This window comes from Centropristis striata, chromosome 10 (genome assembly GCF_030273125.1).
Source record: "Centropristis striata isolate RG_2023a ecotype Rhode Island chromosome 10, C.striata_1.0, whole genome shotgun sequence".
NCBI lineage: Eukaryota > Metazoa > Chordata > Actinopteri > Perciformes > Serranidae > Centropristis > Centropristis striata.
The window spans coordinates 18,593,282-18,609,985 of record NC_081526.1 but is presented as its reverse complement, the minus strand read 5'-3'; the positions used below and the strand labels follow the sequence as shown (position 1 = coordinate 18,609,985).

General features: G+C 41.2%; 1 protein-coding gene across 1 annotated transcript in view; it reads right to left on the bottom strand.

Moving 5' to 3' along the window:
• Nucleotides 1-16,704, bottom strand: part of neb (nebulin) — a 75,490-nt gene that overhangs the window by 44,624 nt on the left and 14,162 nt on the right. The window contains exons 23-65 of the mRNA XM_059342836.1: nucleotides 16,560-16,664; nucleotides 15,620-15,727; nucleotides 15,195-15,506; nucleotides 14,868-15,074; nucleotides 14,644-14,748; nucleotides 14,444-14,551; nucleotides 14,043-14,354; nucleotides 13,734-13,940; nucleotides 13,482-13,586; nucleotides 13,226-13,333; nucleotides 12,822-13,133; nucleotides 12,454-12,660; nucleotides 12,241-12,345; nucleotides 12,050-12,157; nucleotides 11,647-11,958; nucleotides 11,213-11,419; nucleotides 10,999-11,103; nucleotides 10,802-10,909; nucleotides 10,377-10,688; nucleotides 10,049-10,255; nucleotides 9,861-9,965; nucleotides 9,587-9,694; nucleotides 9,176-9,487; nucleotides 8,891-9,094; nucleotides 8,618-8,722; nucleotides 6,228-6,335; nucleotides 5,822-6,133; nucleotides 5,509-5,712; nucleotides 5,246-5,350; nucleotides 4,864-4,971; nucleotides 4,456-4,767; nucleotides 4,153-4,356; nucleotides 3,878-3,982; nucleotides 3,665-3,772; nucleotides 2,408-2,719; nucleotides 2,070-2,273; nucleotides 1,813-1,917; nucleotides 1,570-1,677; nucleotides 1,147-1,458; nucleotides 848-1,051; nucleotides 652-756; nucleotides 445-552; nucleotides 37-348 (exon numbers count right to left, since the gene is read on the bottom strand). Coding sequence (XP_059198819.1) covers nucleotides 37-348; nucleotides 445-552; nucleotides 652-756; nucleotides 848-1,051; nucleotides 1,147-1,458; nucleotides 1,570-1,677; nucleotides 1,813-1,917; nucleotides 2,070-2,273; nucleotides 2,408-2,719; nucleotides 3,665-3,772; nucleotides 3,878-3,982; nucleotides 4,153-4,356; nucleotides 4,456-4,767; nucleotides 4,864-4,971; nucleotides 5,246-5,350; nucleotides 5,509-5,712; nucleotides 5,822-6,133; nucleotides 6,228-6,335; nucleotides 8,618-8,722; nucleotides 8,891-9,094; nucleotides 9,176-9,487; nucleotides 9,587-9,694; nucleotides 9,861-9,965; nucleotides 10,049-10,255; nucleotides 10,377-10,688; nucleotides 10,802-10,909; nucleotides 10,999-11,103; nucleotides 11,213-11,419; nucleotides 11,647-11,958; nucleotides 12,050-12,157; nucleotides 12,241-12,345; nucleotides 12,454-12,660; nucleotides 12,822-13,133; nucleotides 13,226-13,333; nucleotides 13,482-13,586; nucleotides 13,734-13,940; nucleotides 14,043-14,354; nucleotides 14,444-14,551; nucleotides 14,644-14,748; nucleotides 14,868-15,074; nucleotides 15,195-15,506; nucleotides 15,620-15,727; nucleotides 16,560-16,664 — 7,830 coding nt within the window. The remainder of the gene's footprint in view (nucleotides 1-36; nucleotides 349-444; nucleotides 553-651; nucleotides 757-847; nucleotides 1,052-1,146; nucleotides 1,459-1,569; nucleotides 1,678-1,812; nucleotides 1,918-2,069; nucleotides 2,274-2,407; nucleotides 2,720-3,664; nucleotides 3,773-3,877; nucleotides 3,983-4,152; nucleotides 4,357-4,455; nucleotides 4,768-4,863; nucleotides 4,972-5,245; nucleotides 5,351-5,508; nucleotides 5,713-5,821; nucleotides 6,134-6,227; nucleotides 6,336-8,617; nucleotides 8,723-8,890; nucleotides 9,095-9,175; nucleotides 9,488-9,586; nucleotides 9,695-9,860; nucleotides 9,966-10,048; nucleotides 10,256-10,376; nucleotides 10,689-10,801; nucleotides 10,910-10,998; nucleotides 11,104-11,212; nucleotides 11,420-11,646; nucleotides 11,959-12,049; nucleotides 12,158-12,240; nucleotides 12,346-12,453; nucleotides 12,661-12,821; nucleotides 13,134-13,225; nucleotides 13,334-13,481; nucleotides 13,587-13,733; nucleotides 13,941-14,042; nucleotides 14,355-14,443; nucleotides 14,552-14,643; nucleotides 14,749-14,867; nucleotides 15,075-15,194; nucleotides 15,507-15,619; nucleotides 15,728-16,559; nucleotides 16,665-16,704) is intronic.

Here is a 16,704-nt window from a genome sequence, read left to right as displayed (position 1 = left end):
TTAACAAACATAACCTGAGAAATTCTTATTACTCACATCGCTCTGCAGGTCATAAGCCTTTCTGGCCTGGACCACATCGTTGGAGTCAGGCAGGCATGTCCAGTTGTGCAGATGAGTTCTGTAGTTGAAATCATTGACCTGGATCTGGCATTTCTTGGCCAGTTCAAGGTTTAGCATGTCAACTGGCAGGTGGAACTTAGTCTTGGACTTGTTGAAGTCCTTCTTGTACAGGGCATCGCTGGCAATCCTAGCTCCGTTCATAGCCAGCATGATCAGAGGGTCCTCCTCGACGCAGCGAGCACCGATGTGGTGGCCGACCTGCTTACGGTATCCCACCTTGTATTTGTACTATGTAGGGGAAAAAAAGAGAAGTGGTAATTAACAGAATATTTTAGGCTTCAAATGAGCATATCGAAGAGAAAAGCATTATTTTATGTTACGTACATCACTGATGATTTCTCTTCCACGTTTGGCAGCAACAACTGCGACAGCGTCAGCTTTAAGGTCGTAGCCCTTTCTAAAGATCTTCTCAACACCTTCCCTGTATATTTTCTGAAGGAAAATGAAAAGAGTTGAATTTTAAAATAAAAATCTGAATGCCTATAACACTGACATTTATGTTGAATACAAACAAAAACAAACTAAACTTACCTTGCTGATGTTGTAAGCATTAGCTTTGGCGAGCAACAGCTCAGGCAAGTCAGGGGTTACATGGGTCTTAGTCTTATCAGCCTCCCAAGCAGCAACATAGTTTCTCTGTGGTAGGAAAAGATAAAAAGAAAAAACAAATTGTAAACACCAGTGGAAAATTGAAGTATGCCAAAATCGGGGCTATGATATTCTTTACCCTGTTCATTATATCAGCATTTGTTTTGGCTAAGGCCATGGACATGGAATGCATGTCAGTTGTGTATTTCTGTGTGTCTGGTTTCAGCCTGTAGAGTTTCTCGCTGAGGATTTTCGCTGCATGCTTGGCCTTCATCACGTCAATTGAACCAATGGGGACCCATCCTACGCCGACAACCTCATCCAAGTCAGCTTTGTAGACAGCCTGTCAGGGAAAAAGCGTGCACATTAAAACACATAAGCACAGTTGACGGTGCATTATATGTTGAGATTTGTTAAATGTATCACAGGAGGGCTCACATCGCTCTGAAGATCGTAGGCTTTCCTGGCCTGGCGAACATCATTAGAGTCTGGCAGACAAGTCCACTGGTGCAGACGGGTGATGTAGTTGGCATGGTTGACCTGGATCTGGCATTTCTTGGCTAGCTCAATATTCAGCATGTCAACTGGCAGGTGGAACTTAGTCTTGGACTTGTTGAAGTCCTTCTTGTACAGGGCATCACTGGCAATCCTGGCTCCGTTCAGAGCCAGCATGATTAGAGGGTCCTCCTCGACGCAGCGAGCACCGATGTGGTGGCCGACCTGCTTGCGGTATCCCGTCTTGTACTTGTACTGATGAGATCAGCAAAAAATGTTTTACGTTACAAGTAAAATGACTAACATTATGTCGAATACCAGTGTGTCAATCATATGAACAGTATGATTGAACTATGAGTCACTCACATCGCTGACGATGTCCCTGGAGGACTTAGCAGCCTTGACGGAGACTGCATCCACGGGGAGGAAATAGCCTTTGTTGATGGTCTCCACAAAACCTTGTCTGTAGAGTTTCTAAAAAGTAAGACATAAATTAAGAATATTTGTTTCTGCAAATGGAGGCCTAATTATGCCACTTAATTCTGAAGCTTTCCAGTATCACATGCCAGATAAGACAGAGGCAATCTTTTTATATTATCCTATACTTACCCTGCTCATGTTGATAGCATTCTGCTGAGAGAGGATGATCTCAGGAGTGTCAGGTTTGATGTGCAGCTTGGTCTTTTCCTTCTCCCATGCATCAACGTAGAGACGCTGGAGCAAACCAATAACAATTTCACTGTTACTTGATAGTATTGATTTAAGACATCTCCAATGCAAATCAACATAGTCAGTATGCATGTACCATAAGCCCTTTCAAACACAAAAAACTGTGTATCTTAGCAAATATAATGATGAATTCTCACCTTGTTCATAGTCAGAGCATTATTCTTTGCCAGTACAATGTTCATGGCATCTGTGGTGCTGGTGAATTTCATGGTGCTGGGGTGCTGGCGGTACATCCTTTCATTCAAGGCTTCTCCAGCCTTCTTGGCTTTCTCCACGTCAATTGAGCCAATAGGGACCCAGCCCAAGCCCTGAAGCCACTTCAGGTCAGCTTTGTAGACAGCCTATGGAAAGTAGTGAAAAAATTAAATTCCTGACATTCTTGGTAGCATTAACATAAAATTTAAAAAAAGACTAACAGAAAGAAATAAGCAGGGATACTGTGCTCACTATGCTACATTCAAGGATTCATACTCACATCACTCTGCAGTTCATAAGCCTTTCTGGCCTGGACCACATCATTGGAGTCTGGCAGGCAGGTCCACTGGTGCAGGCGGGTGATGTAGTTGGCGTGGTTGACCTGGATCTGGTTCTTCTTGGCCAGTTCAAAGGCCAGCATGTCGACTGGGAGGTTGAACTTGGTCTTGGACTGGTTGAAGTCCTTCTTGTACAGGGCATCACTGGCAATCCTGGCTGAGTTCAGAGCCAGCATGATTAGAGGATCATCCTGGATGCAGCGAGCACCGATGTGGTGGCCGACCTGCTTGCGGTATCCTGTCTTGTACTTGTACTGGAAGAAGAACGAAATAAGAACATCATTTGCTAATAATAACACATACATTTTTTACAATAGGTAAAATGTAATACGTTTTTTACTATACTCTTTGGGAAAACTATAATTAGTTTCCTATAGTCATCTATACTTTCATCTAGTTAGGATTATTATAATTCCTTGTATTCGGGATCTCCTGTCTCCAGCTCATTTAAAACTCAACTTTTTTTTTTAAAGATATTTTTTTGGGCCATTTTTGGGCTTTATTGATAGGACAGAGTGAAGGGGGAGACATGCGGGAAAGGGCTCCAAGTCGGATTCGAACCCGGGCCGCTCACTTACCAGGACAATGCGCCTATGGTAAGCGCTCTACCAGGTGTGCCACCGTGAACAACCCTTAAAACTCAACTTTTTACAAATTCTTAAGCAGAAACATATCACTCACATCCTTGCAACTCTACAATGACTATCTGTTCGGTATATAATCATTTTTAACCTCTTACTTATTACTTATAAAGCCCTACATGGCCTTACTCCTACCTACATCATAGATGCATTTGAACCCTATGAACCCATCAGCTGCCTGCACTCCTCAGGTAGGGACCTTTCTTACTGTTCGAACTTTTCACGAAAGGGAACCAGCCATTTTCAGTTAGATCCCCGCTGCTGAGGAACTTAAATCAGCATACTCAGTATATTTTTTTAAATCACTCCTCAATACCTACTTACATTAAGGTCTTTGTCTTTTTTCACAATAAATATGATGTTTGTCTAGTTTCTATCTCTCTTTTATCCTTTTTTATTTCAAATCACACACTGTTTCAGGTCTTATTTTTCATTCATGTTTTTGTTGTTTTTATCTTGCTCTGCAAAGCAATTGGTAACTTTGTTTTGAAAAGTGCTATACAAATCAAGTTCAAAACTATTATTATTCAATTGAATTAGTTATATTCTATGGCTTACATCACTGGCAATGGTCCTCGAAAGCTTTGCTGCTTTGATGGAAATGGCATCATTGCGAAGATCATAGCCCTTCTTCTTGGCATCTTCATTTGCCTGTTTATACTTTTTCTGTAAACAAACACAATATTCCCAGATGTGTTAATTATATACATTTGTCATTGAAAGATATCCATAAATACAAGTTGCTTTACCACCAAAACCATGTCCACTTACCACGCTGTAGTTGACATTGTTTGCTTTGGCGAGAAGAACATCCATAGCGTCCGGCATGATGTGGATCTTTGACTTCACATTATCCCAGGCTTCATGGTAGGCTTTCTGCATTCACAGAAACCAACAACATGAGAATTTACTTCCATTTTGAACCCTACAGGGACGCACTTTTAGTTAGTCACTTTTAGATTAGATCATTTTCTGATCATACTCATAGGCAGTCCATATAGTAGTTTGATACTATACAAAATAATTATTTGAATATGATTTCATACCTTGTTCATAACCTGAGCGTTGGCCTTAGCCAGCGCCATGGGCATATCTTCAGCGGTGAGTTTGAATTTGAAGCTGCTTGGGTGTTGACGATAATTTCTCTCATTCAGGGCTGCAGCAGCCATCTTCGCCTTCTCAACATCCACTGAACCTATAGGCACCCATCCAACACCCTGCATCATCCTCAGATCCTCCTTGTAAACAGCCTAGACAAAACAAAGAGGGTTTATTATGGGGGAATATATTTAGAAACTTAAAAAATATATACAAATTTTCATAGTTTAAATTGAAGGATTCATACTCACATCACTCTGCAGGTCATAAGCATGTCTGGCCAGGCGGACATCATTAGAGTCTGGCAGGCAGGTCCAGTTGTGCAGGCGGGTGATGTAGTTGGCGTGGTTGACCTGGATCTGGTTCTTCTTGGCCAGTTCAAACTGCAGCATGTCCACTGGAAGGTGGAACTTGGTCTTGGACTGGTTGAAGTCCTTCTTGTACAGGGCATCACTGGCAATCCTGGCTGAGTTCAGAGCCAGCACAAGCAGAGGATCGTCCTGGACACAGCGAGCACCGATGTGGTGGCCGACCTGCTTGCGGTATCCAGTCTTGTACTTGTACTGGAAGAAAAATGAAACACAAAGTTCAAAGATACATGCACAGTAATAAATGCATGGCAACTGTTTATCATTGTTAAAAAAAAATTAACAGCTTACATCACTGGCAATGTCCCTTGAAGCCCTTGCTGCTTTGATGGAAATGGCATCATTGCGCATATCGTAGCCCTTCTTCTTGGCAGCTTCATAATCCTGTTTATACTTTTTCTGTAACCAAACACATAGACATATGCATTATCCATTCGAAGTAGGAATAAGTAATAATTAAATGTACACACACACACACACACACATATATATATATATATATATATATATTGATAACATAAATCCTAATTAATATAACATATTTACAAGTCCTAATTTAAAGAAAATCCCTTCAAACCATGTGAAGAAAGTGCTTTATAAATAAAATGTATTGTTATTATACATTTCATGAATGTGGGTTGCTTTATCAACAAATGTTTAATTCTCCACTTACCACGCTGTAGTTGACATTATTTGCTTTGGCGAGAAGAACATCCATAGCGTCCGGCATGATGTGGATTTTTGACTTCGCTTTATCCCAGGCTTCATGGTAGGCTTTCTGCATTCACAGAAACCAAAAAAATGTGAATGTACTTACATTTTGAACCCTGCACGGATGCATTTTAATTAGAGGATAATTTCCTCATGATATCAGTATATAAATAGTAATGCTGTATAACTTACATCTACTACACTCTTAGGATTGATGATTCATACCTTGTTCATAACCTGAGCGTTGGCCTTAGCCAGCGCCATGGGCATGTCTTCAGCGGTGAGTTTGAATTTGAAGCTGCTTGGGTGTTGACGATAATTTCTCTCATTCAGGGCTGCTGCAGCCATCTTCGCCTTCTCAACATCCACTGAACCTATAGGCACCCATCCAACACCCTGCATCATCCTCAGATCCTCTTTGTAAATAGCCTGGACAAAACCAGAATGGGTTTAATATGGCGTGAGATTCTCCAAAATTCAACAAAATACAAATTCATGATAACCTCCTACAATGTTTATTCTAAAATGTCATACTCACATCACTCTGCAGGTCATATGCATGTCTGGCCAGGCGGACATCATTAGAGTCTGGCAGGCAGGTCCACTGGTGCAGGCGGGTGATGTAGTTGGCGTGGTTGACCTGGATCTGGTTCTTCTTGGCCAGTTCAAACTGCAGCATGTCCACTGGAAGGTGGAACTTGGTCTTGGACTGGTTGAAGTCCTTCTTGTACAGGGCATCACTGGCAATCCTGGCTGAGTTCAGAGCCAGCACAAGCAGAGGATCATCCTGGACACAGCGAGCACCGATGTGGTGGCCGACCTGCTTGCGGTATCCGGTCTTGTATTTGTACTGAAAATAAAAACAACACAAAGTTCATAGATACATGCACAGTAATAAATGCATGGCAACTGTTTATCATTGTTAAAAAAAATTAACAGCTTACATCACTGGCAATGTCCCTTGAAGCCCTTGCTGCTTTGATGGAAATGGCATCATTGCGCATATCGTAGCCCTTCTTCTTGGCAGCTTCATAATCCTGTTTGTACTTTTTCTGTAACCAAACACACATACTTATGCATTTTCCATTCAATGTAGGAATGAGTTATAATTAAATGTACAGTACGCACACACACACACACACACACACACACACACATATATACAGATATATACAGTAGTGTTCGATATAATAGCAGTCCAATGTGACTAACCAGATTAATCCAGGTTTTTAGTATATTTTTATTGCTACATGGCAAACAAGTACCATTAGGTGCAGTAGATTCTCAGATACCAACAAGACCCAGCATTCATGATATGCACGCTCTTAAGGCTGTGCAATTGGGCATTTAGTTGAAAGGGGTGTGTTCCAAAATATAGCAGTATGGCATTCAATCACTGAGGTCATCAATTTTGTGAAAAAAAACAGGTGGGAATCAGATGGCCTCTATTTAAGGATGAAGCCAGCACTTGTTGAACATGCATTTCTCTTTGAAAGCCTGAGGAAAATGGGTCGTTCAAGATATTGTTCAGAAGAACAGCGTACTTTGATTAAAAAGTTGATTGGAGAGGGGAAAACTTATAAAGAGGTGCAAACAAGTATAGGCGGTTCAGCTAAAATTATCTCCAATGCTTTAAAATGGAGAGCAAAACCAGAGACACATGGCGGAAAACGGAAGACAACCATCAAAATGGATGGAAGAATAACCAGAATGGCAAAGGCTCAGCCAATGATCAGCTCCAGGATGATCAAAGACAGTCTGGAGTTACCTGTAAGTGCTGTGACAGTTAGAAGACGTCGGTGTGAAGCTAATCTATTTACAAGAATCCCCCGCAAAGTCCCTCTGTTAGAAAAAAGGCATGTGCAGAAGAGGTTACAATTTGCCAAAGAACACATCAACTGGCCTAAAGAGAAATGGAGGAACATTTTGTGGACTGATGAGAGTAAAATTGTTCTTTTTGGGTCCAAGGGCCGCAGACAGTTTGTGAGACGAGCCCCAAACTCTGAATTCAAGCCACAGTACACAGTGAAGACAGTGAAGCATCATGATATGGGCATGTTTCTCCTACTATGGTGTTGGGCCTATTTATCTCATACCAGGGATCATGGATCAGTTTTCATATGTCAGAATACTTGAAGAGGTCGTGTTGCCTTATGCTGAAGAGGACGTGCCCTTGAAGTGGGTGTTTCAACAAGACAATGACCCCAAACACACTAGTAAACCAGCAAAATCTTGGTTCCAAACCAACAACATTGATGTTATGAGTGGCCAGCCCAATCCCCGGACCTTAATCCAATTGAGAACTTGTGGGGGGACATCAAAAATGCTGTTTCTGAAGCAAAACCAAGAAATGTAAATTAATTGTGGAATGTTGTTAAAGACTCTTGCAGTGGAATAACAGCTGAAAGGTGCCACAAGTTGGTCGACTCCATGCCACACAGATGTGAAGCAGTTATAAAAAACTGTGGTCATACAACTAAATGGAGCGATGCCTACGAGCTAGTTAAGGCAGGCAACTCGAGCTGTGCTGCCATACACATGACATGCCCCACTCCTCATACATCCTCCACTAAAACACACCCTCTATCCAATCTGGCGCTCTATTTAAGATGAGAGTAATCCTCAGCTCTCCTCTGCCTGCCTATGCTGCTGCTGCATCTGTACTGCCGCTTGCTTTCTCAGTCCCACCACCACTCCAGCATCCACCTGTAGGCTCCGACGGGGGGATTTATTGCATCACTCCTCAATACCTCATGTAACTGCTGAGGAGTGGTGAGGTCAGAGCCTAGATGCCAAATCTAATCTATGTTTATTGTCCAATAAACACATGATGCATCACGTGAGTTGTCTGACTGAAATATTAGTTTAGTGGTTCACAGGATTGCTAAATCCTAGTGAAAAAGAAGTTTGTAAAGTCAACGGCAGACACTGCTTTATTTTTAAATACACCCCTTTCAACTAATTGCCCAATTGCACAGCCTTAAGAGCGTGCATATCACGAATGCTGGGTCTTGTTGGCTTTCTGAGAATCTACTGCACCTACTGGTACCTTGTTTGCCATGTAGCAATAAAAAATATACTAAAAACCTGGATTAATCTGGTTAGTCACATTGGACTGCTATTATATTGAACACTACTGTACTGAACACTATATTGATAACAGAAAAAAATCCTAATCAATATTGCCTATCTACAAGTCCCAATTTAAAGTAAATCACTTCAGACCATACAAAGAAAAGTGCTTTATAAATAAAATGTATTATTATTATTATTATTATTATATATTTCATTAATGTGGGTTGCTCTATCCACAAATGTTTAATTCTCCACTTACCACGCTGTAGTTGACATTATTTGCTTTGGCGAGAAGAACATCCATAGCGTCCGGCATGATGTGGATCTTTGACTTTGCTTTATCCCAGGCTTCATGGTAGGCTTTCTGCATTCACAGAAACCAAAAACATGTGAATGTACTAACATTTTGAACCCTGCACGGATGCATTTTAATTAGAGGATAATTTCCTCATGATATCAGTATATAAATAGTTCACCAGAGTAATGCTGTATAACTTACACCTACTACACTCTTAGGATTGATGATTCATACCTTGTTCATAACCTGAGCGTTGGCCTTAGCCAGTGCCATGGGCATGTCTTCAGCGGTGAGTTTGAATTTGAAGCTGCTTGGGTGTTGACGATAATTTGTCTCATTGAGGGCTGCAGCAGCCATCTTCGCCTTCTCAACATCCACTGAACCTATAGGCACCCATCCAACACCCTGCATCATCCTCAGATCCTCCTTGTAAACAGCCTAGACAAAGCAAAGAGGGTTTATTATGGGCAGATATGTTTCAAACCTTTTCAAAGTATAATTTCAAGGTTTCATACTTACATCACTCTGTATGTCATAAGCATGTCTGGCCTGGCGGACATCATTAGAGTCTGGCAGGCAGGTCCAGTTGTGCAGGCGAGTGATGTAGTTGGCGTGGTTGACCTGGATCTGGTTCTTCTTGGCCAGTTCAAACTGCAGCATGTCCACTGGAAGGTGGAACTTGGTCTTTACCTTGTTGAAGTCCTTCTTGTACAGGGCATCACTGGCAATCCTGGCTGAGTTCAGAGCCAGCATGAGCAGAGGATCATCCTGGATGCAGCGAGCACCGATGTGGTGGCCGACCTGCTTGCGGTATCCGGTCTTGTACTTGTACTAAAAGAGTGTGAGAGTTTTAACATCCAAACTCAGTTGCGAGGGCAAGCACAACAAATGATATATAAAAGGGAGTGCAGTATAGAAATAACAACTTACATCACTAGCAATAGCAGTGGAGGTTTTGGCAGCTTGAACTGCAATGGCATCACCACGAACATGATGGCCCTTCTTTTTTGACAGCTCATTGTCCAATTTGTACAGTTTCTGAAGAGAGAGAGAGAGAGAGGATAAATTATTATAAAGGAAACCAATTTCAAATTAATATTATAATGCAGCAACCTTAAGTCACATACCCATTTCCTGATTTTCAAGATCCGTAGTATTCAGATCTAAAAAAAATTTATATAAAAACTGATGTACGACACTGTACCTCACTGAAGTTCTTCTTGTTTCCTCTGGCGAGAACAATGTCCATTGCATCGGGCATGATGTGAATCGAAGTCTTGTCTTTCTCCCAAGCATTGATGTAGGATTGCTAAAAACAAAGTTTTTGGTTTGACATTAATGCAAAAAAAAAGAGATATATTTGCTATTTTCTCAGAAGGTCCTTTCCATTACCTTATTCATTATCTGGTTGTTGGCAGTGGCCAGCACCAGATCCATGGACTGCATTTCCTTTTTGAATTTGAGGTTGCTGGGATGCTGACGGTATAGTTTCTCACTGAGGGCATGGCCGGCTGTTTTTGCTCTCTCAACATCCAGTGATCCAATAGGGACCCATCCTATTCCCTTCATGAAGCTATCGTAGTCACTCTTGTACTGGTTCTGAGGGAGATTACCAACAGAAACCGGTTTTCTTTCACCATGTATAACAAATGTATTATTAATGTGAAAACACTGTATTTTTCTTTGAAATAAACAGAAGTTTCTCTCTCTCTTTACATACATCACTGGCGATGAACTGCATGTTACGAGCTAGTTGCAGGTTCATGGCATCAGGCAACACGGTGTAGTGGGAGGTGATCTGCCTGTATCCAGCCATAGTCTGAACCTTAGAGGCCTGCTTGGCTTGGACCACGCTAACCATGTCCACTGGGGTGTGATACTTCAGCTTGGACTTGTGGTAGTCCTTCTTGTAGTTCTTGTCACTCTGCAGCTTAGCCACCTCCATGTAGTGAACCAGCAGAGGATCGTCCTTGATGCTGCGGAAGCCAACATGGTGGCCTCTGGCCTTCTCGTAAGCCAGCTTGTACTTGTACTGTGAAAGAAAACACATCCTTTGTCAATCACATAGACTTACTTTTATGTAATATGAATTGCAGCACATATATTGTGAATATTGATTTCATATGGGAAATTTTTCCAACGTACATTGCTGGCAATTGTGGTACCGGCTTTGGCAGCCAAGATTGAGATAGCGTCTCCTTTGACGTTGTGGCCCTTTTTGGCCATTTCCACAAGACCCGCTTTGTAAAGTTTCTGTTAAAACATATACATTCATTAGAATAAAATGTTATATATATATATATATATATATATCATTTTTATCATGTAATTGAATGCCTTACATTGCTCATGTTAATGGCATTAGCCTTGGCCAGGACGATTTCAGGAGCATCTGGCATGATGTGGACTGTCAGTTTGTCCTTGTCCCAAGCTGAAGTGTATGCTTGCTGTAAATAAAGACACCAGAAAAACAAATGAATGAGGATTGTTATGAACAATATGATCAGCAATATTTTTGTGGACCTGCTCTTCAGTGTACAATTAAGCATGTTGCACCTTGTTCATGATCTTGTTGTTGGCAGTAGCCAGAGTCAAGTCCATGGAGTCCATCAGCTTGCTGAACTTGTAGTTGGAGGGATGAGTGCGGTACTTATGCTCACTCAGAATCTGACCGCCAACTTTAGCAGTCTCAACTCCAATTGAGCCAATAGGGACCCATCCAATACCTCTGATATAGTTATTCCATTCAGACTTGTAATCGCACTAAAAAAAAGGGAGAAAAAATAGGTTATGATGCAAGTTGTAAAGATAAGATGAATGAAAATCCTCTCCTTAAAACTTTTGACCATATGTGGAAACAGAGTACATAATAAGTTATTCCATTCAGTCTTGTAGTCCATCTAAAATCAATGGATCTTACAACAATCTGCCTTTATAAATGTATAGATTTTTATCTTAGTATAGTCGGTATTTGAACATTTCAAACTCACATCACTTGACTGGATGTTCATGGTGCGACACAGACGCAGGTGCAGGTTGTCAGGCAGAAGCATGTGGCTGTGGGGGATCTGCCTGTATCCAGTCATGGTCTGAACCTTAGAGGCCTGCTTGGCTTGGACAACACTCATCATGTCCACTGGGGTGTGATACTTCAGCTTGGCCTTGTGGTAGTCCTTTTTGTAGTTCTTTTCGCTCTGCATCTTAGCCACCTCCATGTAGTGAACCAGCAGAGGATCGTCCTTGATGCTGCGGAAGCCAACATGGTGGCCTCTGGCCTTCTCGTAAGCCAGCTTGTACTTGTACTGTAACAGTAAATAAATATTTTTTTAACATGTATGATGGGTTGTAGTAGGAAACTTCTTGATTTGGTACAAGAATGTATTTCCAACTTACATTGCTGGCAATTGTGGTCCCGGCTTTGGCAGCCAAAATTGAGATAGCGTCTCCTTTGACGTTGTGGCCCTTTTTGGCCATCTCCACAAGACCGGCTTTGTAAAGCTTCTGTTAAAACATATGCATTCATTAGAATAAATAAAAAAACTGAAAAAAATATATCATTTTTATAATGTAATTGAATGTCTTACATTGCTCATGTTAATGGCATTAGCCTTGGCCAGGACGATTTCAGGAGCATCTGGCATGATGTGGACTGTCAGTTTGTCCTTGTCCCAAGCTGAAGTGTATGCTTGCTGTAAATAAAGACACCAGAAAAACAAATGAATGATGATCGTTATTAACAACATGATCAAAAACAGTTTTGTGCCTCTCGCTTCAGTGTTCAATTAAGCACGCTGCACCTTGTTCATGATCTTGTTGTTGGCAGTAGCCAGAGTCAAGTCCATGGAGTCCATCAGCTTGCTGAACTTGTAGTTGGAGGGATGAGTGCGGTACTTATGCTCACTCAGAATCTGACCGCCAACTTTAGCAGTCTCAACTCCAATTGAGCCAATAGGGACCCATCCGACACCTCTGATATAGTTATTCCATTCAGACTTGTAATCGCACTGAAAAAGAATGAGACATTGAGGTTATGATGCAAGTTGTGAAGTTAAGATCAACGACAATCATGACAAATTTGATCAAATGTGAAAAATCAAGTACACAACATAGATTCATTGGTTTTGATCCTTAACGACACAAAGATAAAACCGTCACTGCCACTCACATCACTTGACTGGATGTTCATGGTGCGACACAGACGCAGGTGCAGGTTGTCAGGCAGAAGAATGTTGCTGTGGGGGATCTGCCTGTATCCAGTCATGGTCTGAACCTTAGAGGCCTGCTTGGCCTGGACAACACTCATCATGTCCACTGGGGTGTGATACTTCAGCTTGGCCTTGTGGTAGTCCTTTTTGTAGTTCTTTTCGCTCTGCATCTTAGCCACCTCCATGTAGTGAACCAGCAGAGGATCGTCCTTGATGCTGCGGAAGCCAACATGGTGGCCTCTGGCCTTTTCATACTCTTTCTTGTATTGGACCTGAAAGAAAAAGGCAAAGGAGTTACTGTTTCAGTTACATGGAATAAAGTGCTGAATTGATTCAGTTTTGGGTGTATTAATGATTTACGTACATTGCTGGCAATGTGTCTGCCATGCTTGGCATGCAGGATAGAAATAGCATCAGGCTTCATGTCGTATCCCTTGGCAATATCTTCCAGCCACTTGTGCTTGTAGTGACTCTGTGGAAAAACAGCAAAGTGTTACAACAATGTTTTGTAAACAGATAAAGCTATATACACTCATGCAAGTGATATTCCTTTAACTTGCATATTTGGCAAATAAAACATTGTCTGACTTTGATTTTCAACAAATATATCATCCTCTAACCTCGCTTAGGGTTTGGGCGTTGTACTTAGCCTGGAGGAACTCAGGGCTGTCAGCTGGCAGATGATAAGTGTGCACGAACTTCTGGCCAGAAGCTCTGTATGCAGCCTAAAGGAAAGAAAAAAAACAGTAAAGTCTGAGAATTCATGTAAGCTTGTAGGAGAAGTTTGGGTCAATCATGCATTAATATTTCATCACATTTTAAGTGATGAAAAGGCACTATATTTTTTTATTAAAAAAGGAAGTAATTCTTACATTGTCCATTGTCTTTGTGTTGGCGAGAGCCAGAGCTGTGTTCATGGCATCAGTCTTGCTTGTGAATTTAAGAGTACTGGGGTGCACGCGGTAACCTCTTTCATCCAGCGCGGCCTTCGCAACTCTGGCCTTCTCAACATCTATAGAACCAATGGGGACCCAGCCTGTGCCTTTACTGTAGTTGTTGTAATCTGACTTGTAGATATTCTGTGGGTTCAAAGAGAAAAAAATGTAAAAACAATCCTAATCCATTTTATATAGGAATTCATTATTATAGTATTACAACATTGGTAAGATTTAAATACATACGTCACTCTGAATATCCATCATGCCGCGATACAGACGCAGGTGCAAGTTGTCAGGCAGGAGCATGTAGCTGTGAGGGATCTTCCTGTATCCAGTCATAGTCTGAACCTTAGAGGCCTGCTTGGCTTGGACCACGCTAACCATGTCCACTGGAGAGTGATACTTCAGCTTGACCTGGTGGTAGTCCTTCTTGTAGTTCTTGTCACTCTGCAGCTTAGCCAGCTGCATGTAGTGAACCAGCAGAGGATCGTCCTCGATGCTGCGGAAGCCAACATGGTGGCCTTTGGCCTTCTCGTAAGCCAGCTTGTACTTGTACTGTATATAAGATGATCATCCGGTATGAATTGCATTATTGAAACCAGCAACATTTGAATAATGTATTAACAAGCGAAGTCACAACTTACATTACTGGCAATATCTCTGGAGCTTTTTGCTGCAAGAATAGGAATGGCATCCTCCTTCACATGATGTCCTTTGAGCAGATCTTGACGATGAGCATAGGTGTAGTAATTCTAGATAAAATAATCATTTGTTACAAATATTGTAAAAATTATATTTATATCTATTTAACATGTGAACAAATCATGGAAAATACTAGACTAACCTGGCTGATGTTGACGGAGTTGTATCTGGCTTGCATCAGTTCAGGGGTATCAGCAGGGAGGTGGTAAGTGTGCATGAACTTCTCTCCACTGGCCTTATACTCTTTCTGCATAATTTTAATGAAGAAATTGGTTTATTATTATTCTGAAAAAGAAATTAAATCACTGAAATCACAAGATTTATTGAAGATCAAATTGAAAAGTTATTATGTTTGTCCCTTCTCACCGCATTCATGATCTTAGCATTGGTCTTGGCCAGCTCCATGCTCATTGAGTCAAAGGTACTAGTGAATTTGAAGCTGGCAGGGTGCTGGCGGTAGTTTGTCTCATTGAGAGCTTCTGCTGCTTTCTTGGCTTTTTCCACCTCCAGGGAACCAATGGGAACCCAGCCAGTTCCCTTAACTGAGGTCTCATAATCCTGTTTATAGTTAAACTGGAAGAGACAATTAAAAATGCAAATTATCAGACTTGCAGAAGCAACATCTTTTACCCAAGAACAAGGGATGTACCCACATGATTACACATAAGTCACATGAACTAAAATTTAACTTACATCACTGGCATTGTAGTTCATGTTGCGAGCAAGCGCCAGGTTCATTGCATCAGGCAGAAGGAAGTACTTATGTTGGTGCTGCTTGTAGCCAGCATAGGTCTGCACAGCTGAGGCATGTTTGGCATGGGCCAAACTTATCATGTCCACTGGAGAGTGATACTTCAGCTTGACCTGGTGGTAGTCCTTCTTGTAGTTCTTGTCGCTCTGCAGCTTAGCCACCTGCATGTAGTGAACCAGCAGAGGATCGTCCTTGATGCTGCGGAAGCCAACATGGTGGCCTCTGTCCTTCAGGTAAGCCTTTTTATACTGGACCTAGAGGTTAAAGGGCATATAGTAATGATTAGATGATGCAACAAGAAGCACAATATGTATGGTTCAGAAATGGAGTTTGAGCTTGGTTCTGAGAAGGAGGTAAGGAAACTTACATCACTGGCAGCGTGTCTGGCAGCTTTGGCAGCAATAACAGAGATAGCATCATGCTTCACACCATGACCTTTAGCAATCAATTTCTGCCAGGCAAGCTTGTAGTTTTTCTGAAATGACAGGGCAGAGAAACAAAAACAAAATATATGAATAAGTTTGTCATGTATTCACTGCATATTTACGCACATACTTTCACACTAACAGAATGTGTCTGTGCAAATGCAGCTACATAAACATGCAAAGATGGACAGTATTTCAATTAAGGTTACTTCTTCTACTTTTTTTGTTTAATATAATATGTAGTTTAGAAAGAAAAAAACCTAACCTAATCCTAGAAGAGTGCTTTTTTAAGGTTGTTTTTACTCTTCTGTAATTGTTTTGTTTTGTGTGCACAATTGGTTGTTTGTAAAGTTGGAGATCTTAGAAATGTACAAACACCACACTCATTATATATTTATTGCTCTTGGAGTAAGGCATCTGCTTAATGTCAATCACTGGCCTAAGTGTTCAGTTCCCCCACTTGCATTCAACTGGCTGTTTTTCTCAGTCAGTAAATAGTCGCTTTGACTCACAACGAACACCCAGCATGCATCCCTGAATTTGCAACCTGTGCAGGAAATTAAAAAAGATCATCTTTTCATCTTGGGGTGTTATAATCAGTTGAATATTAAGGCTACTCAATGCCTAAAATGTGATGTCAGTTTGCAAAGACTGTATTTTTGTATTTTACAACTTATTTGCATTTTAATTTAATAGATTTGTTCATATAGGAACTTGAGGAGAAAATATTTCTAAATCGTCACTAAATTCTTTTTGATTAATTTGTGCTCATCTCTGCAACATCACATTGAGGAGCAAATTAATTTAATAAAGAGAATGACAATAAATATTTGGTTTATTTAATTTCAAAACTAGTGATCTTTCAGTATTTCTGTTCCTTACGTCGCTCATGTTGTAGGCATTGCACTTGGCCTGCAGTAACTCAGGGACATCAGGAGGCAGAGAGTACTTCTGGTGAACCTCCTCCAGACCTCTCTTGTAGAACAGCTGCAAGGCAAGAAAGCAATCAGGCCAGAAGTCACATGTG